Source organism: Aspergillus versicolor (genome assembly GCF_001890125.1).
Source record: "Aspergillus versicolor CBS 583.65 unplaced genomic scaffold ASPVEscaffold_2, whole genome shotgun sequence".
NCBI lineage: Eukaryota > Fungi > Ascomycota > Eurotiomycetes > Eurotiales > Aspergillaceae > Aspergillus > Aspergillus versicolor.
In genome coordinates, this window is record NW_024467525.1 from 1,145,080 (window position 1) to 1,170,393 (window position 25,314).

General features: G+C 52.0%; 10 protein-coding genes across 10 annotated transcripts; 7 read left to right on the forward strand and 3 right to left on the reverse strand.

The window, feature by feature from the left end:
* Nucleotides 1-1,595: 1,595 nt before the first annotated feature.
* Nucleotides 1,596-2,342, forward strand: ASPVEDRAFT_124063 (uncharacterized protein; the record flags this gene model as incomplete). Its single annotated transcript, XM_040806146.1, has 1 exon — nucleotides 1,596-2,342. One exon carries the CDS (start codon nucleotides 1,596-1,598, stop codon nucleotides 2,340-2,342), a length of 747 nt encoding a protein of 248 aa, XP_040663930.1.
* A 1,271-nt stretch (nucleotides 2,343-3,613) lies between these two features.
* Nucleotides 3,614-4,836, forward strand: ASPVEDRAFT_79829 (uncharacterized protein; the record flags this gene model as incomplete). The annotated part of the gene is made up of 3 exons (XM_040816770.1): nucleotides 3,614-3,890; nucleotides 3,951-4,199; nucleotides 4,256-4,836. 3 exons carry the CDS (start codon nucleotides 3,614-3,616, stop codon nucleotides 4,834-4,836), a joined length of 1,107 nt encoding a protein of 368 aa, XP_040663931.1.
* A 782-nt stretch (nucleotides 4,837-5,618) lies between these two features.
* Nucleotides 5,619-6,510, forward strand: med8 (RNA polymerase II mediator complex subunit MED8; the record flags this gene model as incomplete). The annotated part of the gene is made up of 2 exons (XM_040816771.1): nucleotides 5,619-5,743; nucleotides 5,871-6,510. The coding sequence occupies 2 exons, from the start codon at nucleotides 5,619-5,621 to the stop codon at nucleotides 6,508-6,510; spliced, it is 765 nt and encodes a 254-aa protein (XP_040663932.1).
* A 116-nt stretch (nucleotides 6,511-6,626) lies between these two features.
* On the reverse strand, nucleotides 6,627-7,600 carry ASPVEDRAFT_49965 (putative monosaccharide-P-dolichol utilization protein; the record flags this gene model as incomplete). Its single annotated transcript, XM_040814242.1, has 2 exons — nucleotides 6,627-6,920; nucleotides 6,974-7,600. 2 exons carry the CDS (start codon nucleotides 7,598-7,600, stop codon nucleotides 6,627-6,629), a joined length of 921 nt encoding a protein of 306 aa, XP_040663933.1.
* A 176-nt stretch (nucleotides 7,601-7,776) lies between these two features.
* cox10 (protoheme IX farnesyltransferase) lies at nucleotides 7,777-9,576 on the forward strand. The gene has a single exon (XM_040811521.1). The coding sequence runs from the start codon at nucleotides 7,842-7,844 to the stop codon at nucleotides 9,369-9,371; it is 1,530 nt and encodes a 509-aa protein (XP_040663934.1). The 5' UTR covers nucleotides 7,777-7,841; the 3' UTR covers nucleotides 9,372-9,576.
* An 856-nt stretch (nucleotides 9,577-10,432) lies between these two features.
* ASPVEDRAFT_37617 (extracellular guanyl-specific ribonuclease RntA) lies at nucleotides 10,433-11,480 on the forward strand. The gene is made up of 2 exons (XM_040811522.1): nucleotides 10,433-10,631; nucleotides 10,690-11,480. Exons 1-2 carry the CDS (start codon nucleotides 10,617-10,619, stop codon nucleotides 11,062-11,064), a joined length of 390 nt encoding a protein of 129 aa, XP_040663935.1. The 5' UTR covers nucleotides 10,433-10,616; the 3' UTR covers nucleotides 11,065-11,480.
* Nucleotides 11,120-13,454, reverse strand: ASPVEDRAFT_448187 (uncharacterized protein). The gene is made up of 6 exons (XM_040813148.1): nucleotides 13,236-13,454; nucleotides 12,844-13,136; nucleotides 12,698-12,795; nucleotides 12,294-12,644; nucleotides 12,103-12,243; nucleotides 11,120-12,054 (listed from the first exon to the last, which is right to left on the reverse strand). The coding sequence occupies exons 2-6, from the start codon at nucleotides 13,129-13,131 to the stop codon at nucleotides 11,175-11,177; spliced, it is 1,758 nt and encodes a 585-aa protein (XP_040663936.1). The 5' UTR covers nucleotides 13,132-13,136; nucleotides 13,236-13,454; the 3' UTR covers nucleotides 11,120-11,174.
* Nucleotides 13,455-14,013: 559 nt separating this feature from the next.
* Nucleotides 14,014-15,986, forward strand: ASPVEDRAFT_448067 (T6SS phospholipase effector Tle1-like catalytic domain-containing protein). The gene is made up of 4 exons (XM_040813144.1): nucleotides 14,014-14,540; nucleotides 14,596-15,528; nucleotides 15,582-15,829; nucleotides 15,901-15,986. The coding sequence occupies exons 1-4, from the start codon at nucleotides 14,348-14,350 to the stop codon at nucleotides 15,913-15,915; spliced, it is 1,389 nt and encodes a 462-aa protein (XP_040663937.1). The 5' UTR covers nucleotides 14,014-14,347; the 3' UTR covers nucleotides 15,916-15,986.
* Nucleotides 15,987-17,115: 1,129 nt separating this feature from the next.
* Nucleotides 17,116-18,952, forward strand: ASPVEDRAFT_161270 (thiamine pyrophosphate-dependent dehydrogenase E1 component subunit alpha). The gene is made up of 5 exons (XM_040808585.1): nucleotides 17,116-17,300; nucleotides 17,379-17,566; nucleotides 17,627-17,688; nucleotides 17,750-17,959; nucleotides 18,019-18,952. Exons 1-5 carry the CDS (start codon nucleotides 17,185-17,187, stop codon nucleotides 18,793-18,795), a joined length of 1,353 nt encoding a protein of 450 aa, XP_040663938.1. The 5' UTR covers nucleotides 17,116-17,184; the 3' UTR covers nucleotides 18,796-18,952.
* Nucleotides 18,953-19,083: 131 nt separating this feature from the next.
* ASPVEDRAFT_37621 (CCR4-NOT core ubiquitin-protein ligase subunit MOT2) lies at nucleotides 19,084-25,257 on the reverse strand. The gene is made up of 7 exons (XM_040811523.1): nucleotides 24,976-25,257; nucleotides 24,838-24,904; nucleotides 24,633-24,748; nucleotides 24,194-24,562; nucleotides 22,628-24,141; nucleotides 22,352-22,441; nucleotides 19,084-21,432 (listed from the first exon to the last, which is right to left on the reverse strand). The coding sequence occupies exons 1-7, from the start codon at nucleotides 25,026-25,028 to the stop codon at nucleotides 19,229-19,231; spliced, it is 4,413 nt and encodes a 1,470-aa protein (XP_040663939.1). The 5' UTR covers nucleotides 25,029-25,257; the 3' UTR covers nucleotides 19,084-19,228.
* Between the last annotated feature and the right edge of the window lie 57 nt (nucleotides 25,258-25,314).

Sequence of the window (25,314 nt, forward strand, 5' to 3'; positions counted from 1 at the left end):
CAAGTAAAGACAGTGCCCGCTGGCCATTGTCCCAACGAATGGGTGAATACATTGATAGGAAGTTCTGCAAGGAGATGGAGTTTCTGTCAGTTCTGAGCTGGTGAGAAGTTGGAGAGTTCTTGACAGCAAGCGGGCTGTGCATAAACGGGTGTTGTGACTATGCACACAGTTTGTACAAAGTTTGCATAACGGTTGTCAACCAACACAACACCAACAACAGAGACAGCGGCAACAAATACAGCGGCTCGAGCCGACAAAGACACCTTGCCGCGTCTTGCTAGTTTTGGCAAGAGCTTCAGAGTTCGGCTATTTACAACGGGATCATTAAAGGTCCAAAGTTCAGAGGCGAGAGTCTGTGACTGACGATCACCCGGTGCTTGTTCTTCCGGCTTCACCTGCGGGCCAGTCGGAGTCGCTGCGCGCTGTTGGTTCCGCCCGTTCTAACACATCTGGATCTGGACTCTTTTCACTGGCAGATCATCCTGGTCGCGACCGTCTCGTGCGCTCTCGTCTCTCCATTCGGGCCCCTGTCAGGTCTCAAAGCAAGTGGAATTGCTTCTCCATTCACATCCCGGCCTCGTCCCCTCCATCCTCCCTCGTCATCACAGCGGCCTCATGGCCTCATTTCCAGGTTGCATTGCAGGGGATGTCTTTGATCACACTGGGTCTCTGCTGCGGCGCCTCCCCTCCAACCCCTGGCCAGAATGCGACCAAGCGCCGTGCCAAGATGACCGTCAGTCTGCCTGCAGCAGCGCCTCCATTATGATGGACATCTCTCCAGCAAGATGACTGCGCCGCACGTCGTGAACCCCTCTTTTGCTGTGTGCCTTGAGGGTCAAACCAGCCCAGGCGCAGAATCCCGTCTTCTACCCCGAATAATGTCTCATTGTTCTCTCCGGCGCCGCAGTCCTCTCCTTCTCAATCCGGCATGAGAGTCAAGCTTACCGCTCCTTGGGGCGCCTGCATCCCGCCGCGATGTCCAAGGTCAGCGTACTATACCCCCCCCCCACCCCCGGGTGATCCTCCAGTGGCACTGTTGGCCTCTCCAATTCCAAATTCTTGCCAGGGCGAGGAGACTCAAGGAGGGTGGTGAACCAGACTGTCGGGCCCGGTACGCGTCTCCCCTGTCCCGCCGTCGACTCATCGTCCCTAGAATGTCCGCTCGTCTCTGCCCGTTCGAGCTGTCATCGCGGAGATCTCGATGTGCAACTGCCACTCGACCCATCGACAAGGACTCTTTCCGTTGCTTTTGCGGTTATCTCTGGACTATGCTTCAATAGAAGCGCATCGTCCCATGCAGAGGGTTTGGCTTTGCGGCACCTTTCGACAACTGCCTGCCTCTGTGCTTCCAACTCCGTTCTTTTGGCCCTCTTTATCCCCGCAGAGGCTGTTAACAGCCTGGGATACGATTGTACATAACTTGCGTGGGTGAAGGTGCATGTGGCCCTACTTCATCCCTGTTCTTACATGGCATGCCTCCCGGCCATTATCGGCCTACATAGACCCTTCATCTCCAGGTGTTCTTATGTGTTCCCATGTTGACCAAGTCCTCCCTCGTTTCAGGCTTCCGCCACATGAAAAACCCGTTGAAAATCATGACAGCAATCATTGAGAAAATTCGGAGGAAGCGCAGAGTCTCGTCGGAACTCGACTCGCGATGGGGCGATGTGGCTATTTCCTCCCCCAACGAAGGCTCGTGGAACCAGTATGAGAGAGCCGCCGCAAAGGCCACCGGTCCAGTATCCCCACGCTCAACCGATCATGCCCACGGTCAACCGAAGGAAATCTTGAAAGCGCCCTCTCAACCAGCAGTCCCCGTCAACGGAGGTGGTCTCGCGACTCGAAAAGATGCCTTCAAGAGCTCCTCCATAACTATGCCTACGGGCTACTATGATGCGAAAGTACGACGTCAAGCGAAGGGGAAGACCCGCTCCCCCAAAACACGGCACGTCCAGCCCAAGCATATCACCCTGCCAAAGTCCTGGGAGGAGAACCGACATGGTGACAGTTCGGCGGACGAAGCTGAAGACTATATCCCAGCGCTCGGGTCTGAGAAGCGAGGAGCAGAAGATGCCAATTCTCGTGGTTCGAAATCACCTCCATTATCAGTTACCTCTCGGATGCGCCGCTACAGCGGCCAAAGTACATCGACTGATGCGATATTCTCGGTGCCAGGGACAGCGAGCTCCCAGCGAACTAGTTTCAGTGTCGACGATCCTCGACTCGCACGACATACACCGCAACACGAGAAGAAGCCACCCCAAAGCACGAGGGCCGGCGACGCGGGGCCGACCCCTGCAGCGCAGGAACTGGTCCCTTCGTACGACGATCTGTATGGATGAATATTGAGATGTAAGCGGTTTGTTTCTTTGTCTATTTGCTTGTTTGAGTTGTGCTGTTCAACACCGCTTGTGGTGGTACGAGGGATGATCAGAGCCATGACCGAAATGGGCCGTCTTTGTTCAGTTATTATTTGCTTTTACTTTATTTTCCCGATATTGCTTTCCTTGGGCCGCCAGCGAAGATACAACCTGCATAGTGGCGTTTTTGGTTTATTAGGTGGCTGTTTGTTTGTGACTCTGTACTTTTGGATATCGTGATACACCCGCGGCAAGACGGAGCATGTACCGGCCAGATTTTAAGCAAATAACCCCTACCGTTGAATTTCAAATCTTGCTTCCTATAAGCTAGTCCACTCTGGGATAACCAAAACCCACTCCAGGGGCCGTTCTCGGTCGTTTGCCGTTGGGGGATCTTCTTATCCGTGCCAGCAGCAGACTAGATGGCAGTTGGCAAGCCCTGGAGTGACAGTTCCGCCACCAAGACCTCGACCACTGCCTTCCAACCGTCCCACTAGTATCGCTCGATATGAAATCCCAAGGCTGGCAATGAGACGGATTCCGGGCTCCGGAGCGTCCTCGATCATCACGGACTGCTGCACGAGGGGGAATTTGCGCCTCCGCCAATAGCAGTGCGCAGGAGCACCGCAGCGCAAGGAGGGGACTCGAGCTGGTCTCCATCTACGAATGACAAGCGCCAATCGTCCTGCACCCTCTGTCACATCACACCCCCCGCCAACGCCCAATCGCCCATCACGCCGTCACAGTTCGACCCTCGTCGCTGTCGGCTCGCTCCTGGCGATGTCTCGACGATCGGTTGGCTGGGTGGCCTGCCCGGTGAGGGGCCTCGAGCCTGCGCTAGCGTCCTCGCAGCGCTTGTTTATCCTCTCCAGCGTTCATCTGTGATCAAACCACGGCCACTGACCGGTCAGGTCTTGGTTGAGCTTGGATTCGATCGCACCACTCGCCCTTTTATCAATTCCATTTGTACCAGGGTATCCCGGGTCCTCGAGTTCGAGTTCGAGATGCCTGTCGGGCGCTGACCGTGCGACTCGAGTTTCTCCGCACCTTAAGGGTTCAGACTCTCGTCTTCCTTATCTCGCTCTTACTCTACGCTACGTTGTTGTGTGCTTTTATTTTCCTCGCTCTTCGCTCGCTTTTCTTCTCTATAGAGAGGACGAGGTTCGATGATAGAAAATAAGCCATCGTTTGCCAAGCGGCGTATAGTCATTTCTCTGCAACCCTGAATCTTGCTGTCCTCTGGCGGCGTCAAGATGGTTTGGTCGGGTTTCCGTTTGAGGTCTGTCTCAAGATGGGCGGCCCTCCTCCTCCTCGCCCAGCTTTCTTCAGGACTGCGAACAACACCAGGTTCTCCATGCGAGAGCAGTTGCAGCCCGTCCAACGATACACTGGGGTCGGAGATTGTCTGTCTGGATCATGAATATTCCACTACCGCGAAAGGGAGGAAGTTTAAGGATTGTGTCGGGTGTCAACTGGAAAGCACTTTCTTCGACGATGTCTCGAAACAATCAGATGTTGAATGGGGTCTCTGTACGTTCTGCCTTTTGGAAAATATCGTGACCGTTGTCGAACTAACAGGTGGACATCTAGACAATCTTCGATACGCCTTTTCGTCGTGCGTTTATGGTATTCCGGAAAAAGTTGCCAACATCTCGAACCCTTGCCCAGTCGCATGCGAGGAAGTAGAAGGCCCAGCCACATACGACCTGGACAACCCCACTGGTGAAAACTTGGAGTCCTGGTGCAATACCGCCACGTTTGCCGACAATGAGATCACCGCCTGTGAGGTGTGCTATAACCTGACGTCGGATTCGGGCAGCCAAATGTACATTGCAAATTGTACGTCTTCTCACTCACCATCTCCATCCCCAATCTACTTACTCACAAAACCCCAGTCCTCGAGTCCATTCGCTATAACTGTCACTTCCAAACACCCACCGAAGTAGAATTCCCCATCACACCGGATAGAATTTTCGCCGAGACAATGCTTCCCTCCTCAACCGCCGACCTAATCTCCTCTGGTATGTCAAAGGAGCGCCTCGCCATTGTAATCGCCATGCCAATCCTCGGATTCGTCATATTCCTCTGCCTCCTCGCCCTTGGATGCTTCTTTTTCATCCGCTCCCGCCGCAAGAAGGTCCGCCGCCTCCGCCAGCCAAATCACCTCCACGCTCGCTGGAATGACACAGGCATCAGCACCCCGCAATGGGCTACCGAATACCCCGCGCAGGCGCAGGGTGCGTATGGGCCCGCGGTATACTCTCCAAAACCCTACGGCTCCGGGTACGGATTCGACTTCGTCGACAACGATGGGCGCAGTCAAAACGTGGGATACTCGAAAGTCGTAGAGCCGGTGATTACGTCGCCGTCGACAGTGTATTCGCCTGAGGAGAAGGTGCCGCAGACGCAGCAAACCTATTTCCCGCCGCCGCCGTCGATGTCGGGTAGTGGGAAGATGAAGCAGCCGGAATATTGATCAATCAATCTCGGCTCCTCTCCTCTCAAACTCCCATTGAAAAATGATCTCCACAACGCCGCTGTCTGTCTTGTTGAAGCCTGAAATCCCCTCTATCCACTGTTTGTTAGCGCCTCGACTTGTGTGTTTTCTGCGTATGCGGCGCTGCAGTTGCGTTTCTTGATGCTGGTGCTGATGCGTCGCCACCATATCCTTGTGTCTGTGTTTGTGTCCCAGTCACACTGGCGTATAACTATGTCATATCATGTTGTTGAACCGGTTGTTGAATAGATACCCCTCGAAGACTAATTAGTTAATACGCAATATCTCTTTCAAGTTGTTCATGCCGCATTCCGCTAGAAGAGTAAGCAAACAATGACATGTAATATAATAAAATAAAAAGAGGAGGTAAACATCCCCCTTATGGGGTGACTCTTTATATACCCACCCGCCCAACGGCTACGCGCCCACCCGTTTCAGCCTACTGCATACCAAGCCAGTAGAGGATATTAATAGCATACCAAGGCCTTCAGGAGAGTCGGACCAAGAAATGTGCGATCTAAATATATCGCCGTGTGGATGGTCGTGACCACCATGAAAGCCCAGTTCCCGTCACTCCTGGTGGTACAGACTGTTTACTGGTGTGTGCGGAGTCGATCCAACCTGGAGATCTCGGCGCTGCGGGCTTGAGCTCCCGCAGCTGTTTTCACCTCTTTCCTCTCCACGACATCCAATCTCCTCTCACGTTATATCAACACATTAACCCACCGAAGAAAACCAGGAAGGAAAGGAAGGAAGGAAAAATGACAACCCCATCCCCCGACCAAATCAAAATCCTCGAACAATCCCGCCAACGCCTCGTCCAACTCACCCACTCGCTGGGCTCCCTCATCACAAGTCTAAACCAGTCCGACCCATTACCTTCATGGTGCGCAGACCAAACCAATCGCGGTCCAGTCCTGTCCAATCCAAATCACCACCCTTTATCTCTCTCTCACTCTTCCACCAACCAGGCAAGCTACAACACATGATAATCGCTAATGACATGAAAACAGGACCTCCCTCCAATCCCAGGCCAGTATCATTTCCTCGAACCTTCAATCCCTATCGACCCAACTTTCCGAAAACCATGACCTGCTACGAAGTATATCCGCGTACCCATCGCCCGACTTCCCGACCCGCACGCAAGGGAATATCCTCGAGCAGCTATTGCGCACGAAACTTGATCCCAGAGTTGAGGATTGGGTTGCGCGCGGCCGAAAAGCGGATATTGTTTCCCCTCCCTTCATTCCCGGAACTGCTGGGATGGGTACGGGTATGATTGATAGCAAGAATAATGGGGGCGGGGGTGGACTGAGCGAGGGTGATTTGGCGGCGTTGTGGGAGTGGGCGCCTGTTGAGGCGAACTCGGAGGCGAGGAGGAGGAATTGGGGAGGGAATTTTACCTTGGAGGAGAGGGAGCGCGGGGTGCAGGATGTTGCGGCGGAGTTAGGCTTGCGGAGAGTCTTGGAGGATGATGAGGAGAGCGAGGAGGAAGAGGACGAGATGGACCTTGGTGGGTTTGGAAAATCGGAAGATGCTGGGGGTGATAATGCGGCTGTCGCGATGGGAGAGCAGGCGCCTACTTCGCCATTGGTGCCCATGGATGAGATTCTACGGTATATGACTACGGGTGTACTGCCAGCACTGCGGTAACCTGACACGGAAAGGAGACGGAATCCTAACAATTCATTCTTCAAACTCGTCTGATTGGATTAAACATATATATATTTAACGTGGAACTGAGAAGACAAAAAAGACCCAGGCCACATCTAACCGCGTCGGCGAGTAGTGGGCGTCTTGTTGGACGGCTTCGGGGATGGAGAGGCCGCTGTTCTTCTGGTGGCGGGTGTCGCCTCGGGCTTGGGCTGAGCCTGCTTTTGTTTCGGCTGTGCTGCCTTTTGCTTCTTGGACTGCGCGGGGCTGTTCCAATAGTACAGCATTTGCGAAGCGAGGATGAGGTTCAGGGAGAAACCGGCAAGGAATCCGTACAGGATGAGTTTGTCGTCGACTTCCTGGAGGGTGGTGAAAATGCGCGACAAAGAGCCGGCAAGGTAGTTGAAGACCTAGTATCAATTAGCACACATTTCTCATGTTTGGTTGAGATCCGTAGTCATACCGCGAAAGCACTAAGCTGACCAGTTCCTCCTTCTTGCCATATGGTCAAGATCTGGGGAACCTTGCTGGCCACGCCCAAAGCTCCGGCGCCTGCCTGGAGATACGCCATGGACTGGGCGTCGACGATAGAAGTATCACCCAATAAAGCGTAGATACTTGCGGCCACGACCGCAATGAACGCAGCTGCCGCAGCGGAGCGGCCCGCATATGTCAGGACTAACACCCCCACAATCACATCTTGTGCCGCAATGAAGGCGGATTCACCGTAGGTGCTGAACGGAAATTCGTTTCGCACTCCGTAGGAAAGGGTAATGAGCAGGCTGGCGGTCTCGAGGGCGTAGGACACAAAGGACACGCCGGAGGAGGATCCGGATCGGATCAGCTTCAGAATCTGGGGAACCTTGACGATCCCACTGGCACCAACAATACCTATTCCCAGGGCTTTGGAGATAGCCAACGAAGTGCACTCGGGGTTCTGCGCGAGGTCAAGGTTGACGAGGAGCGTGTTGTGGCAGTCTGAGCCAACTAGAGAAACAATCGCATCGTGGACAGGTTGCGGGACCGCCGAGACGACAGGGCGGAGGTAGGGCTGGAGGGGGTCGACAAGGGTCTTTTGAATCGCGTCCATGATTGATGGCGACTGATGGGGGCCAGAACTGTAGCGAGGGAAGAGGAGGAGGGCTGAGGGTGAAGTCGAACGATGACCATGGAGCGGCCCTGAGTGGCTCCTGCCAAAAGTTGTTGCGGTTTTGGTCTCTGCCGCTGCTCCGACAATTTTCTCCCGACTCCCGGCTTTGGCTTCATGATCGTCAACGGCCCTTGACACTTCATCCTGCCGCCAACCTGCAGGCTGTGTACCCTTTGCCGTCATGATCCTCCTCCGCTCGTCTCTGCGGAGGCTGGGAACGGTTCGGGATTCATCTGTCCTATGTTCAAGATGCGTCAATCGCAGTCACCCACTGCTCCCCGCAGTCAGCAAACTCGCTCCGATCTCGCGATTACAATCCAGCATTGCCGGACAATCGCCCTCAGCAGCGGTCAATAAGACGTACTTCTCATCACATAAAGGCGAAGGCCACTTGACACCACAACCGGGGCTGTTTACCTCTCTCTCCCCGAAGAATTCACCCAATCAGCCGAACCGCGAAGAATCAATTCCTAGCACACCACCTACGGAGGCCGCACCGGAGCTGCCCCATCGGCGAAGAAAACGATTAAAGGAGGCTGCAGCTCAGAACAATGGCGCTGAGCCGGTCATTCCGCCCGATGCATCTGCCCAATTATCGAATTTCTCTTCAACGCTCCCCCAGACCTCCCTCCGCCGCAAGTTGGCCGCCTTTTTGGCTCTCACTAAACCCCGTCTCTCATTCTTGATCCTCCTATCGACGACTTCCGCTTATGGCATATACCCTATATCGTCTCTGCTTGCTCTTGATCCATCCATTGCGCCTCTTCCTACGCTCTCGACATCGACCCTGACATTTCTCTACTTGACGTCCGGGACGTTCCTGTCATCCTGCAGCGCAAACACGTTGAACATGGTCTTTGAACCAAAGTACGACGCTCAGATGTCGCGAACACGCAATAGGCCTCTAGTCCGCGGCCTCGTCTCCCGGCGCGCGGCCGTTCTTTTTGCTATTGCGACGGCCGCCGTAGGGTTGGGTTTGCTATACGTGGGAACTAACCCCACAGTAACGGGACTATCTGCAGCAAATATCGCGCTCTACGCATTCGTGTACACGCCACTAAAGCGTATACACGTAATTAATACCTGGGTGGGCGCTGTGGTGGGAGGTATTCCCCCGCTAATGGGTTGGGTTGCAGCTGCAGGGCAAGCAGCAACGACAGGGCATGACACGTGGCGAGACATGCTCTTTGGCGAAAACAGCCTTGGGGGATGGCTTCTTGCAGGTATTCTGTTTGCCTGGCAATTCCCTCATTTCAATGCGCTATCACACACCATTCGTGAGGAATACAAAGGAGCAGGATACCGGATGATGTGCTGGACAAATCCGGCTCGAAACGCCCGCGTTGCCTTGCGGTATTCCGTTCTCATGTTTCCACTTTCCATTGGTCTCTGGTGGATTGGCGTTGTGGGGCATGGTTTCTTAGTTAGCAGCACCGTTGCTAACGGCTGGCTGACGAAAGAGGCATATGGGTTCTGGAAGCAACAAGGCGCCAACGGTACCGCGAGAGGTCTTTTCTGGGCTAGTATTTGGCAGCTACCAATCCTTCTCGTTGGTGGCCTCGTGACGAAGAAGGGCCTCTGGGACGGTGTTTGGGGGAACCTCTTTGGCCAGCCGATCGAAGACGAAGATGACGATTATGTATACTACGAAGAGGTCGCTTCTACGAAAGCCATCGACCAGAGCCCCAGTCGGTCAAGCCCTGTTGTCTAGGCCTGGGCTCACGGCATAGTGAGGACCTTACTTCTCTTCTCAGCCTGTATTAAACTGTTTTCGGCAAGGGATGGCGTTTTGCATGGTGGTATATGCATGAGTTTTCTTTCCTTGATTTGACTAGATGTACATATATATGTTGTCCTTGACACCAAATTTATGGCCTTTTTGCAGAGCAGATTAGCAAACCTTATTCAGCTCCGGCTACTTTTATGATTCTACCAAGTAATCGTGGATGCACCCAACCCAAATGCAGGAGGCATGGCGGAATCCTCAAGTTGCAATAGCCCTAACTCCGGCCGTTCGTTGCAAGGCTATATTTATGCACACCACGAATTGCTAAGTGAACAGCGCCAATACAAAATCGACTGAGTCAAGCGTTCGATGGAATAGACTTTTACATGTAATTTGTTACCTTTTTCAGCAGCAAAAGCGAAAACTTTACTAATGCGACCCTCAACGTTCGAGACAGCCTGACTTATAGCGGGGTACGCAAGAGAATCGACATGTTCTTGTTATAAACTATCCAATTGAATGACATCTGTTCTATATTTTCCAAGAATTTACAGTTAATATCTGCATATAGATGTGCATCTATAACACTGTCCTGCTCGAGACAATTGGGTCGGCGGGCGATGATCAACGATTCACAGATCAACGGGAATTCGACTGATCGGCGATGGATCTCTCCTTTATCGCCCTTGAATCGCACTATCGACTGTATCACCCACAGCTCCGGCTTGTCCGGACAATATGCTCGATCTGGATAGTGTCAATATGGCTTCAACGACCATGACTCTTTTCTTTTTCTTGATAACCGCCTATAACGCCCTGCACGGATAACACGTGCTGTTATAATCAGCCCCCCGCCAGCAATCCGGATTCTCGATACAACGCAGAACGGCAAATAGATTGATCTGCCATGAAACCAAGATCTGCACCTCCTCCCTATCATTATTCTGCATGGAGGGCCAGTGTCTCCTGATTGGGCCGTCCAAGCCATCCCCTGACTCGATTCCTCAGGGCTGCGAGCTGTGCGTGCCGATCCGTCCCATGTGAACCATTCATGGGGGAAAAGGAGACAACGTGCCAAGACTGTTTTATCTTCTTGCTGCTGCGATGTAACCTCGGGGTGGGCGTGCTGTTTTATCTACTGTTTTGGCTATCTCGAGCGTTAAATAGCTGTCTGTCTGTCTCTCCTCTTACTCTGGTACATCCACATCCAGGCCTTCCAACAACAGCAAGATGCTCCAAGTCAAGGTACGATCGGAATCTCTTTCTCTGTTGATGTTGTGTATACTAACAGATGAACAAAAAGACCCTCGTCGCTCTCCTGCTCACCAGCTCGGTGACCCTCGCCCTCCCTACCGAGATCGAGGCCCGCCAGTCGTGCGCCTACACCTGCGGCAGCGTCTGCTACTCGTCCTCCGCGGTCTCCGCCGCCGTCGATGAGGGCTACAGCCTCCAATCCTCTGGCGACGACGTCAACGACTACCCCCATGTCTACAACAACTACGAGGACTTCGACTTCCCCGTCGACCCCACCTACTATGAGTTCCCGATCTTGAGCTCCGGCAGTGTGTACAGCGGCGGTTCGCCTGGCGCGGACCGTGTCGTCTTCAACGAGGGTGGAGAGCTTGCTGGCGTTATCACCCACACTGGCGCCAGTGGAAACAACTTTGTTTCTTGCTAGATTCGAGTAGATTTCGACTAGTCTACGGGTGTTGGAATGCATGTTGTTGGTGGCCTAGCGGGAGATCGGGTACTTGTGCGGTGCCTGGAATGTATATACTCCGTAGCAAATCAATCAACTCGCTGGACAACGGATACAGCCTGTCCTGATTCAAGCCTAGATGAGACCTGGGCACCCGTAGCTGTAGCAGCTTGATCCCGCAAAACCTCTAGCTCAATCGCTGGGTTCTCATCTTGATCTTGATCTCCCTCGGCCCACCCCTCGCGCTCATCCTTGACCCTTCTCACAAACGCAACATCCAGCAGAAGAGCCACCGCACTAATTGCAACCCCGAAGTACAACGCAGCGCGATACCCACGAATCGCATCTCCCGTCTTCGCAGCAATCTGCACCTCAACTGTCGACGCAAAGCCCAGACCTAGACTATTCCCGTACAAGTTCAGGGTACCGATAATCGATCCAGCCACGCCCTGCTGGTTTCTGCGCACCGAGTTACTCGCGATAATCTGCCCAGCGGCGTAGACGAGGTCCGGGCAGAACGCGAAGAGTATTACAGATGGGAAAACCTGGGCCCAGTAGCTCTGTTCCTCGCGGACTGTTGCCATGAGCGCGGTGGAGACCATGATTGTTATGGTTCCGAGGGCGAGGATCCACTGCGCGGCTAGACGGGGGATCAGCCATGCGGCGAGACAGGCGGCGCCCGTGCCGCAGATGACGAAGGGGGTCCAGCCGATGGCGAATTGCAGGGTTGACCAGTGCCAGACGTCTTGGAGCCAGAGGAGCTGGTACCAGAGGACTGTGCCGACGGCCATGTAGTTGAGGAGGATGACGAGAACGAGGACGGCGAACGAGGGTGCTTTGAAGATATCTGGGGGCATCATGGGGTGCGGGGTTTTATGTTCCCAGATTATAAAAAGGGCGAAAAGGATGAGGGAGGTGATTAAGAGGCCGATTTCGTAGGGGGTTGACCAACCTACACTTGGTGCTTGGCTGGTGATGGTAAGTTGCTGGTTTATTTACCAGGGTTGGTAGACTTACTTCCAGACAAAGTTGAATAGAATCAAAGAGCTTGTTCCTAAGGCTGCGCCTATCCAATCGATACTCTCATTTCGACTGGATGTCATTTCGGTTCGGCTCAGAAGCCAGAGAGGAATGAATACCACTGCCCCAAGACACGCTCTGTCGTTCTGTCAGCGAGAAGCAAAGTGGTAGTCAATCCTGACACTTACACGAAAACGAAGAACCACCGCCAATGGGTACGCTCCATGAACGCCCCGAGGAAAAGCGCAGAGGCATATCCTCCTAGAGGAGCAGACGCTGCGAAGAACCCCAAACTTAGATTCCTAACACGCCCTGGTGGATTAGTGATTGTTATCATGGCCACTGCATTTGGCATAACACTGGCACCCCCAAGACCGGCGAGGGCACGCATCGTAACAAAGGCGAAGAAGTTAGTATGGCAGAATGCACTAATGAAACTGCATACGACAAGCCAGGCGCCGCCGCCCAGCAGCATCCTACGGTGTCCGTAGACGTCGCCGAGCCGACCGCTCATGAGGACGAATGTGCCCTGTGTCAGCCTGTTACTTTCTTAGCTTCGTGCTTTCCGCTTTGATGTTTGTGTAGATGATACCCGTAACTTGCTGCTATCCAGGTTGCGTATGTTTGTTTGACGTGCATAGACTCGCTAAAACTCCTGCCACCGGCAACGCCGGCGAAGTTCACAATCATCTAGCGTAGTCAGTATTTCATCCAACACAGGAAAGTGATCTGGCCTACCTGAACAAGATTCGATATGACTATCAATGTAGTTACAGTCAACTGGCGAACTCGGCTAGTCTCTGGCATCGGCGCCCGTTCAAAGATCTGCTGGGCTGGCTCCGGTTCCGGCTCTGCAGAAGGTGGAGGTGAGTCCTGTACATGATCCTGAGCATCATTCCTTGTATCTACTGTAGAACCACGAGGGGTGGCCTGGTTCGATGCAAATGGGTTTGTGGTAGCTGATATCTCGGGCGCCTTCAGCTCCTGAAGGCTGAGGCCGTGATGTATTGTAGGAACTAAGGCCATAATTTCTGGGTTGAACTCAGGACTTGGATGAGTAGTTGAGAGGACTTGATAAGATGCCCCGCTGGAACAAGGACGTAAGTCAAGCCAAGTGACTGTGTGCTTACATATCAAAATGCTGAATCGGCTTTAATTGCGCAGTCACGGAAACAAGGCCGTCTTGACGTCTCCGACTTATCAGAGCGTCGTCTCCAACCTGGGCTGCTTTTGTCATCCCTCTTTTGTCGTCGCTGCCATGAAGACTTGTTGCGACGCTGGAAACATGTTTCCGAGTCTAGAGCCCTTAAGAACAGAGCCTGGGACGACAGTGGATCATTCTCGAATGACTCAACTTGACAAACAGAGCCTTGAGACGACATTAGATCATCAATGTTCATCAATGTTTTGTGATTCGAGATTGTTGCAAAAAAGATGAGAACTTGCTCAGCTGGAGAATGAGTGGCGGCCTCAGGCGGCCACAATGACGGACTCTCCCGTCTGTTGTCTCTCCCAGGCTCAGCCTTGTCAAACCTTGTCAGCCTCATGACACCCCTTTGCATGAAAATATGCATTCAATCAGTTAGGATGGTGGTGTCGGATGCAGAGTAACATCTCATTGAAAACATGGCTTGCGCGTCGGTTGAGCATGGCAAGGATCGCTGGAGCTGTTCCTCTTCTCTGGAGCTGAAGTAAGGGGGCAGTGCGCCTTCATCGAACAACATGCTAATGCTGATGGTTTTCTTGTCAGGACTCAGGCGGCCACCGTTCTCGCATGTCATTGCACTATTGCTCGTAAAACTGGAGAATTCAAATGAAGATCTTTTCGGCAGACACCCACAAACAAAAAGGGTCTCAGCGCCATGAACCAGCCATCTTCAGTTCTGACGAATCAAGCCCACATCGATGGTCCAATTTGCTGAAGCAGCTCCGATGAGAACAGTATTAACTTCCCTTGGCAGATGCCTCATACCATGAAGAGGATGTCGCGTCCACTCACGTCCTCCAGTAACCATCACGCGAAGGAACGGGTGGTCTGGGCGTGTTACGATCGTCATCCAAAACGGGACGCCACGGAGCCTGCATGCATAAAAAGAAAGCAATAGCGGTGCGCTCAGCTCGCAGGCTGTGGTCCTCTGCGGTCTCCACCTGTCACCGCGACTTTGACTTAAAGTTATAAGCTCGCTCCGCTTTCTTCTCCCTGAAGGAATCCTCAGCCCAAGCAGCTTCTGGTTCAACCACAATGCCGGGGCCAACCCATCATAGCCCGCTTCACGACCATCGGCCTCCCACCGGATCAGGGCAGCCACGTAGGCTTGTCCTCTGCTTCGATGGAACCGGGAACCAGTACATGGGAACGGAGGAGGATACAAACATAGTCAAGATCTATGAGGCACTCGAGAGACATAAGCCCGGGCAATACGCCTACTATCAACGTGAGCTGAAACGTTACCACATCGATCTACGGAGGCTGACACTGTTCGAAAATAGCTGGAATTGGAACTTTGACTTATGTTACTGGCTCATCAAAGTCCTCCGGCGGCATCAGCCTCTGGACCAAATTCAAAGCGCGAGTGAGCTCCCTCTTGGACAAGGGAGTCGGTACATCTTTCTCAAAGCATCTTGTCGCGGGCTACAAATTTATCATGCGATACTATTCCACGGGCGACCACATCTATATCTTCGGCTTTTCACGGGGCGCATACACGGCACGGTTCCTCGCCGAAATGATCCACAACATCGGCCTTCTTTCTCGCGGAAACGAGGAAATGGTTCCCTTTGCCTGGTCCACGTTCAGCCGCTATCAGAATTCACGAGGAAATGTTCCTCAATCAGAAGACGATCGCGAGCTAGAGCGGTACATGCAGAAGTTCAAGACAACTTTCTGTCGACCTGACGTTGGCGTTCATTTCCTCGGCCTCTTCGATTGCGTCAACAGCGTTGGCCAGTTTGAGATTCCCTTCTTCCGCAAATCGTACCGGTACATTGCCAGCCCTGCAGCAAGGCACATCCGCCACGCTGTGTCAATACACGAACGCCGACTGAAATTCAAGCCTGCGTTATTTCACATTGCCGAGAAGGACAAAGATTCTGTGGACCTCAAGGAAGTCTGGTTCGCTGGAAATCACAGCGATATCGGTGGTGGATACCCCCTACAACGGAAGCAAAAGCACCTGTTGTCGGATATCACACTGCACTGGATGATCCAGGAAGTGCTGAACTTAGAGGAGTCGGAGAGCAAGCTCGATTTTATGACAACAAACGTGGACCATATGACCAGAGCGGCGGGGAAATCCCTTTGCCGCGACGACCAGCCAGGAACAGAAGGGTACCATATCCAGCAGCAGGTGAATAGACCACATGATACGCTACGATTTGGTCACGGTGCGGGCAGCTTCTCCGTTATGCTATGGTGGATTCTAGGTTCGTCGTCTTTCCCACGCTACTTACTTACGAGCAGCTCTAATACAACACAGAGGTCCTTCCGATCGCTACTCGTCTAGAGCTCGAGAAAGGGAAATGGATCCCGCGTCGCTTCCCACCCAACTTCGGGGCTTCTCGAGATATTCCCTGTGGAGCGACGATCCATCCTAGCGTCTGCGAGATGCTGGAATCAGGCCTCTTGAACGGCTTCCCGATCCCCAAGCCAGGAGGTGATAACCCAAACCTGCCGCCTGTTCTTCTCGATGATGAACGACGGCATATTCAACAGGGGACTCCCAATGTATGTTCCTGTTCTTGAATTTTTTTTTTTTTTTTCTGAAAGATAATGTCAATAACCGGGGAGCTATCTAGGGATTCAAAGATTGATCTGGTACATGTTGGGAAATGTCCGTGAATCGTGCTGGATCACTTTAATGTATAACATTGGACATAACTAATCATATTTAACATAAATATAATTGAGGCAGCAGAATGATTAATTATAGCCAAACTATTGGTGGCTAGTCCTTCAGAGTCTAAAGGTCTCGAGGATTCTGTCCGAGCAGAGAAGATAATTTAGTCCAAAGCAATCAAAACATAAATAGCAAACCAAAGTCACAAGGAACAGTGCAGAGAGCAGAAATAAACGTATATAAGTAAGCGACTTTAAATAGTTACCCAGGTGGCTCTTCATGTATATCGTAATACTTCTTACCAGCTTACCTATAGCAAAGTTACTTTCTTATTCCTCTGTACTAAACTTCTTTGCCTATCCTTTCCTTACCAACAAGCCGATAGCTTACTGAGGTGCAGTACCTGCTTCCAAGACTAGTGGTCAGTACTATAGAGTATACTATAGTTATACTCTATAGGTTCAATTACTCAAGGAGCCTTGTTAACAACATGGGATTTAGTACTGCTGTTCCTACTGCACAACCACCGGCATCGATATAGACGTGGAACTACACCTGAATTAATCGGAATCTCAGTAAGGTGCCCGTGGGTATTGTATTCTTTCCTTCAAGGCCCTGCTGCCACCACAGCTAAACTAAATGAGAGTAGTATAAACAAACGAAATCAAATATCAACTCTGCAGACCCTCGGAGGATAAACAGAGACGGCGAACCACCTACGTCATTTACCAGTATGCCTTCTCTATATACTAATATCGATGGGGAAGGCTGTGTATACTGAGGATTCCAGTGGAAAGCAACCAGGGGCCTCTAGAACAGTAGTTTTCCTAATATTGGTACTCAAGGTGACAGCCTTGAATCGATGACAATGATATATGTAGATATGTAGATATATATATATATATTCAACCCCCTGTCCAGCATCATCCTTAAGCTGCCAGATCCGACCATAATACGCACATACATACAGCCTTGATATTCTGCCACGCCCTCAATCCTCGCCATTGATGATACTCTAAACGTTTATTTGTATGGATTATTCACAAATAAAACAATCCGATTGGGCGGTGATTTTGGGGGAAGAGATCCGCTCGGTTACCCGCGGGCGCCCGTGACGTCTAGCCCCTCCGACGCCAACCGCTTCTCCGCAACACCCCCCCCAAGGGATTCAAGTCTGGGGAAATACAAAAGATCTCACCTCCATTCCCCTCCTCTCCCCATCTACTCTCAATTAACGACAGAAATGACCCCCATACTGCCACTATCACGTCGGATACCGCCCATTGCGCGGCCGCTGTGCCGATCCACGCTCTCAAAGCGATGGAGTACTTCCATATCTCAGCGTCCGGGCTCGGATCGGTACGTTCACAGTCTTTCTTCGCCGTTTCTTGAGAAAACCTTAGGATAGATAGAAGCTAACTGACTGGTATCGATTAGGGTCCGATTCCCCGGTGCAGTCAATAGCAAATTTACAACGGAGATGGCGTTCATCAACCCACAGGATGGGGCGGGCATTCCTACATACCGAGTTATGGATTCCGATGGTGTGCTGGTGGATGCGGGACGGAAGAAGCTGGATGTTTCAAATGAGGAGATATTGACGTGGTACAAGAATATGCTTACCGGTGGGTTACGTCTATTGCTACAATTCGTCGTTCACCAGGCTAATCAGGGTTTGTCTATAGTGAGCATCATGGACGTGATCATGTTTGAGGCGCAAAGGCAGGGTCGGTTGAGCTTTTACATGGTATGCCACATCTTTCATATCCAAATCCCCCAGGAAATATGTACTGATATGCTCCGGACAGGTATCAGCAGGTGAAGAAGGAATCAGCGTGGGCTCCGCCGCAGCCCTAACCCCCGACGACGTGGTCTTCGCGCAGTACCGCGAAACAGGCGTCTTCCAACAACGAGGCTTCACGTTAAAAAACTTTATGAGCCAGCTCTTCGCAAATGCCAACGATAACGGACGGGGGAGAAACATGCCCGTCCACTATGGATGTAAATACCCTCGCACGGTACGGCGGACCCCCAGGAATTGGTAGTAGATTGATCCGATACTAACAGTGGACTACAGCACACAATCTCCTCAACACTCGCAACCCAAATCCCACACGCCTCCGGCGCCGCCTACGCATTGAAACTCCAATCTCTGCAAAACCCCGACACCCCGCCGCGCATCGTCACCTGTTATTTCGGCGAAGGAGCTGCCAGCGAAGGCGACTTCCACGCCGGTCTTAACATCGCCGCAACCCGCTCGTCTCCTGTCGTCTTCATCTGCCGCAACAACGGCTATGCCATCTCAACGCCAACCCTAGAGCAGTACCGGGGCGATGGAATCGCCAGCCGCGGCATCGGGTATGGGATCGACACGATCCGCGTCGACGGCAATGATATTTTCGCCGTTTACGAGGCTATGCGCGATGCGCGGAAACTGGCCCTCTCTGATGGCGGGAAGCCCGTGCTTATTGAGGCGATGAGTTACCGGGTTTCGCACCACAGTACTTCCGATGATAGTTTTGCGTACCGGGCGCGTATTGAAGTTGAGGACTGGAAGAGGCGCGATAACCCGATTATCCGACTGCGGAAGTGGCTTGAGAACGAGGGGTTGTGGAATGAGGATATGGAGCAGGAGGCAAGGGTGAATATTCGAAAGGAAGTTTTGCAGGAGTTTGGGGCTGCAGAGAGGGAGAAGAAGCCGGCTATTCGGTATGCGTTTGAAGATGTCTATGATGAGCTTACGGATGAGGCCAAGGAGCAGATGGCAGAGTTGAAGAGAATCTTGGAGACTTATCCCGAGGAATATGATTTGAGACAGTTTGAAGGCGGGATCAAGGGTTTGGAAAAGGAATAGACTTTAATGCGGGATGTATTTACGCAGCGTGCTGATATAGACTTACACCTGGCGGTCTGGTTGTGCTCTGTTTGGGATTAGGAAGTACTACTGCTAGGACCATCCTAGACATATTATCAGATATATTCCCAATTGTCAGTTCAATCATTGATAAAGCAATCTTTGGATCCTCGTACAACAGTACACTTCGCCCTCTGATGGGTAGCCGTGGACATCAATATGGAATGATGGACCTGAAGCAGGCCAATTTTGAAATAGATCGAAGAATTACAGTGGTATATAATTATAATCGGACTTCCATTCGACCATGAAATTGGGGTTGCTTATAGCTAAAAGAACTCAAACATAATGTACAACTAGGCCCTTCCATATGCACGCTGAAAAACATTAAGGTACAGAAAATTGATGGTACATAGCGAAGCACTCGACTCGACTAAATAGCCAGAGCCTGCTGTGCGAGCTTTTTGTTTCTCTTCACCAACGCACCAAGCTTCTTATCAATAGCATCGAGGTCCTTTCGCGACGTCTCAAGTTCTTTCTGCGACTTGACTGCAAACGAACGCAGCTCTTCATCCGTCATTCCCACGACATCGTCGAGGTCGGGCAAGTTACCCATGACAACTCCCGCTGCACCGAGCATATGCTTAGCTGTAGCGGCAGCAAAAGAGCGTACCGAGGTAGGTGTCGCGTTCATGAGCTCTGCAGTATTGTCGATAGCCCAATTGTGGGTTCGGGTACTGTCCGCCTCCATCGCGGAGAGAACATTCGGCGGGATGGAAGAAACAGGCCCTTCAGCTGTGGATTGACCGGAGGTGGGGGACGAAGCTGAGACCCCCGCGGATGTTTCGTCAACCCAACAGACGTTGAAATTCTCGGGCGTGGCGAATAGAGCGTCTAGACCGCCGCCGCGGTTTGTGGCATCTGGCTCAGTGATTGGAATACCGGGGTATTCTTGAAAGGTATCGATAGCCCAGGAAATGCTCTTTTCTAGGGCAAGGTACCTTTCTTCCTCTTCGGAGGATAGGTGGTGGAGAATGGACCCGCGGGGGCTGATAAGACACCTATCCTTCAACGACATAGAATCTGTGCCCATCCGGATGGGTTCCCCGCGCAGCAGCGCTTTACGGTGCTGTTCAGTGAGCTCGATAGGTTGCTTCAGATCCTCGTAATCGTCCGAAGTGCATTTCATATCGGAGCGTTGGTTGAGGTTAGAAGGATTAAATAGAGGATGGTTGTTGAGATCCAGAGCACCCGACTTGTGAAGCTGAGATAGCAACGCCTGTAAAGGAGAAGTGCGTTCGGAGAAAAGCTCCTTCAGCGAAGCACCGGTGGATTCTGCGTCCTTGAGCAGTTGCTCAACAGTGTTCCTGGATCGCCAAGCTTCGGGCTGCTTCTGTTCTGCAGGTGCCTTCACCTCGGGAGGCGTGGGCTTAGGCTCCTTGGGGGCTGCCTCAGCTGGCTTTGGTTTCTTAATGGGCTCAGGTTTCTCGTTATCCTCGTTGCTGACTTGGGGAACAGGCTTGATAGTACTGGTAGTATTCTCCGATGCTGAATTGGTCGACTCAGCCGGAGCCTTCTTGGTCTTTCGTTTCCTGCCAACTATAGGGGCTTGCACCGGTTCTTCAGACACCGAGGTGGTCTCCTGCTTCTTCGCCTCTGCCTCCTTGGCTTTCTGCTTCCGCTCCTTTTTCATTTGGCTCTTCGTGACAGCCCGTACTGGTGCAGAGCCAATTCTGGAGGATGCAGGGGGAGAGTTAGCACGAGAAGCCGATGTGGAGGCATAGAGGTCTGCCTCTGACCCAAGGTCACCAGGCGTATCGGAACGGCTCTGAGACGAAACACTAGGCCGCCTCGAGCGGGCTTTCCCTCCAATCGGAAGGGACGCAATGGACTGAGTAGCGGACATAGGTGGTGGAGTCTCTGTCTTTGGAGTATCGACAACACGAAGGACTCTAGGTTGGCGAGGTGCTGGGGACTCAGATACCCGCGAAGCCGCGGTCAACGGCGTATTGGGCCGTGAATTAACGGTGGATGCCGGGGCAGCATGAGCAGACGGGATATGGTATGGTGGTTCCGCCTTCGAAAGCTGTTCTGGGCCTTGGGTGTTAAAGCTCATATCCAATTTTGTCGGCTTGGCCTTGTTAGAAGAGGATGTGGACGCCTTAGCATCGTTAATTTTTGGTTGAGCGGTTTTATTCTCTGCAGTGACTGGTTCTTCCTTTGGTTGGGAACGAACTCTAGCAGTTGCCTTTGCCACAGGGGACCCCAGAGATACCTCTGCCACATTCTTAGCCCTTTTAGAGGATGACTTGCTTTCGGGATCTTCCTTCGATTCTACTCCCATTGCATCATCCTCGGAGCCCCGAGAAATGCCGGCTACGGAAGGAGATTCCGGCTCCAACCCAGGAGGCGGGCCAGAAACGGATGATCCGGGGCTTGAAGGCTTGAAGTGATCATGGAACAACGCTGACACGGAGTGTCCTTGTGGAAGGGGTAGGCCTGGTGGGAGACTTGGTGTACCGGAACGACCTAAAGGCTGAGAGTCACTCATCAACTGTGATCGCATGAACGATCCGAAGCTATCAACCGAGCGCTTGTCTTTTGATGCGGCACCAAGAGGCGGGAATTCTTCGTCAACTAATCAAATAGGACGTTAGCATCCGAGAAGAGAAGGTCAAGAGTGCACGACGACAGGTTTCGCAACGGATTAAGGGGAGGGGTCATCGCAAAGAAACAAGACAAAGGAAACCAGGACAGGTTGTCCGAACACGAAACGAGGCTATGACGAAATATTCAACGGCTTCGAGATACGAAAGGACAGGCACATAATTACAGGATAGGCCGTGGTCGGTTTAAACTGATGGACACGAGGCGATGTCTATATGAACAATATGTGTGAGAAATTGGTTTCATATAGAACCCTGCTTCGGTTTATCAAAGCCGGGCCAGGGAGGTTAACGTACATAAAACCATTATCAGATCGAACGGCCCCAAAGACGCTGATAGCTCAAACCAGTTCGGATGCGTAATGGGCAAACAAACGTAACGGCCACCACAGGGACGATGAGCCGGAACGACGTGTCCATAGATGCAATGAACTCGTTGTCGCCATGGACCATAGAGGGGGTGTAAAACGAACAAGAGAAGACAAAACAATCGTAGCTGATCCATAGAAAGAAACGCCAAAGGCACGCGCCACCCAAGTCTCTGGTGTTTTGAGAGCCGTTGCTAAATGCTTCGTTGTAGTGCAGAAAACCATCGAAAAAAAGTGAAAATCGAATTAAATGCGGGCCATGAGGAGAACACAAATTCCATACCCGTCTAGAAAGAGTTTGATATCATGTCGTAATGAAGAAAAGAATAGGAGACCAGAATTCTCGTGAAAAAGATGCAAAAAAAAAAAAAAAAAAGAAAAGAAAAAACGAAAAAAGGGTAGTCATCATAAAACAGACAAGAACAGAAGGTACAAACGGCGGTATTGTGATCCAATGAGGTGAAAAGGAAGATGTCAATTACCAGCGGTTGAAGCCGCTGCCATACATCATGGCGTACCCACCTTGGCCCTGACTCCCATACAATCCTTGACCAGCATTCGCACCGACCTGGTGCATCCTCGCCTGCAGGATACTCGGGTCCGCAAGATCTACTACACCGCCTCCACCGGAGGAAGTGTTAGCATGTCTGTGCTTCTTCCCCTTCTTCCTCTGTTTCTGTGCCCCAGAGTCGGAGGTGTTCCCCGTCTGAGAGCCATAGACAGAGCTGAGAAGGCCATTGACAGGAGTCAGGGGAGGGGGAGTTTGGTGCTGATGGAGGAAAGGAAACATTAACTCACGCTTATTGTCGGGCCCCGGTAAACCACCTGCATTGGTGCCACTGCGGCTGCGCAGCAGCTCGCGCATTAATTCCGGGTTGGCTTCCTGCTTTCCACCCAATCCGAGACTCGCGTTGGATGTGAAGCCATGACCTTGAGCGAACATCCCGCCTCCACTAACAGGTGGAGTGCCTGCTGTTTTCAGACCTGGAGGAGGGCCTTGGACGCCACTAGTATAGTAGCTGCTTGCAAGAGTGTGCTGTGGGCTGGGTGCAGCGAGCGGGTTAGGTGTACCCGACTGCATCAAGGACGTTGGTTGGTTCAGCATCCGAGAGTTCGCAAGATTCTTAGAGCTAGTGTCATTTGTGAAAGAGAATCGGGAGTTCTGACGACTCTGCGCCTGGAGTGCATTAAGCTGCGCAACCTGGTTTTGTAGGAGACCTTGCCGGGTTTGCGCGACATGGTCAAATGCAGTTGAGTTCATTCCAGACTGCAAGGGATCGACAAGGCCTGCCTGTTGATTGCCAGCTGACTTGAGTAGCATAAGTTGCTGTTGCTGCAACGGGGTCAGGCTGCGGTTGTTTAAATTGATGCCCTGGAATTGATGGCTAGTAGCAGACACAGGAGAACCGACGGCTGAGCTTGCGGTTGTGCCTTGCTGGGATGGGGGTTGAATTGCACCATGAGAATCGCGACCTGTCCGGCCTCTCGGAGGATTGGCATCGTCTGGTTCACCGCCGAGTTGGAGACTTCCACTCTCACGGCCCTCATCTTCCACCGGAACAGATTGCAGAAGCTCTTGTTCCCTTTTGACGCGTTCTTGTTCCGCTTTCTCTCGCATCGCGCGACGCTTAACGCCACCGTATGGATCAATGAATGAGGGGTGGTTATCGATGAGAGCAAGCTCGTCTGGTGGCAGACCAGCCGCCGAGAAGACGAATTTGAAGCAGGGGGAGTTGACAGCCTTTACCAAGCCATCTAACAAGGGAGCTACTTGGTCTGCTGGCGGTTGAGATGGAGGGGGTTGAGGTATTGAGGATGACGCGTCTGATGGTGACGGGGTCTGCTGGCGCTCTTGTTGACTTTGTGGTGGCTTCTCATTGCGCTTGGTATCGTCCGAAAGTGTCGCAACTGTGGCAATGGCTGGTCGTGGGCTTTGTGATGCTTGGCTGCCTGTGAGGCTGGCCCGTCTGGTTCGGTTGATCGCTGAATCCTTGTTCGCCCAGCTAGCTGAGGATGGAAGAGCAGGGCCGTCGATAGATCGATTGCTAGTGGCATCATCTTTGCTAGGTTGACGTCGTAATGTTTGGGAGATCGGTTGTGCGGAGGATCGGGCAACGTATGGCGGGGTAGCAGAGCTGGGGCCGGGAACACCATTTGAGCGTTGACTGGACAAGGTGTTCATTGACGACAAATCTTGGCGACTGTAGCTGTCACTGTCTTCCCCGGTCTCATGTAAGAAAGTGCAGTTCCGATTGTGACATTGCTCATTCCGCAAGAATGACGAGCAGTACTTCGTGGTTCCATATTGTGCCCTGTTGCCGTTAGCATACTAACACCCTCATCAGATGCGTACGAAACAATTACCTTAGAACCCGGTCCCCATTTGGAGAGCCATCCACCGCGCTGATGCAAGTTGCAGCATCTGCTTTCCGGGCATAGGTGACGTAGACGCCAATGCCCTGGTTTGGGTTGCCACCAGGCTTTGCCTTGCTGACGACAATCTTTTCGATATCCCCATACTGGCCAAAATAATCTCTCCCGCGCAGAGTTTGAAGAAGTTGGCTTTCGTCGCGTATTGTAGGGTTGAGACCGATCACGTAAACGAGGTTCTTCTGTACAACACGAACACCTGCAAGATTCTTTCGGCTGGAGGCTTCGATTTCTCGCTTTTCAGTTTCCTTCTTTTTCGCGGCAGCTGCTTTGCGGTGTTTAAGTGCAAGGTCTGCTTTGAACCTAAGGTAGAACAAGATAGATTAGCGCCAAGATCAGGAAAACGTCGGACCATCGTTTGCAAGGAACATACTCATCCGCATCAGGCACCTTATATTGAATGGTGCTGTCATCGTAAGATCGCCGGCAATTTGGGCATCGCCCTTCTTCGCTGTGCGTCTTTATATTGTTGTAACAGAATTGACAGATCTAAATTTCGACGTTAGACGTAATCCGGACGCCACACGTACGCGAGAATTGTCGCGATAAAATCATGAGAACCGCGAAATGCGACGTACCTGATACCCGCACGGACATGGTTTGAAGTTTTTATCCGACAAGTCGAATTCTTCGATACAAAGGGGGCTAGAGGAGACCATGGGTGTTAGTTGATCGAAAAGGAGTTTAATTGCTTGAAAATGTCACGCCAGACGTACCAAAACTCATCGTCATCGTCAATGACGGAGTCGATCTGTTGGCGACTTGACATGATTCTGAGATTCTGGGATGCAGTCACAGGAGTGAATAAGAGAAAGTAGTTGTAGCTTGTCGGTAAAAGCCCATCTACCTAACCAGCGGAAGGGGCAGAAATGACAGACACCGAGGAAAACAACAGTGTAGGAAGTCGATCAAAAGGAGAATTTAGAGGAAAGGTCGGGAGAGCGAAATGGAGGGTTGAGGGGTGTCGGCGTAAAGGACAAAAGACACGAACGGGGAGCAGAAATGCGTGGAGGTAAAGAGAGAATCAAAGTTGAAGCTTTGATGTGTTGGAGTTG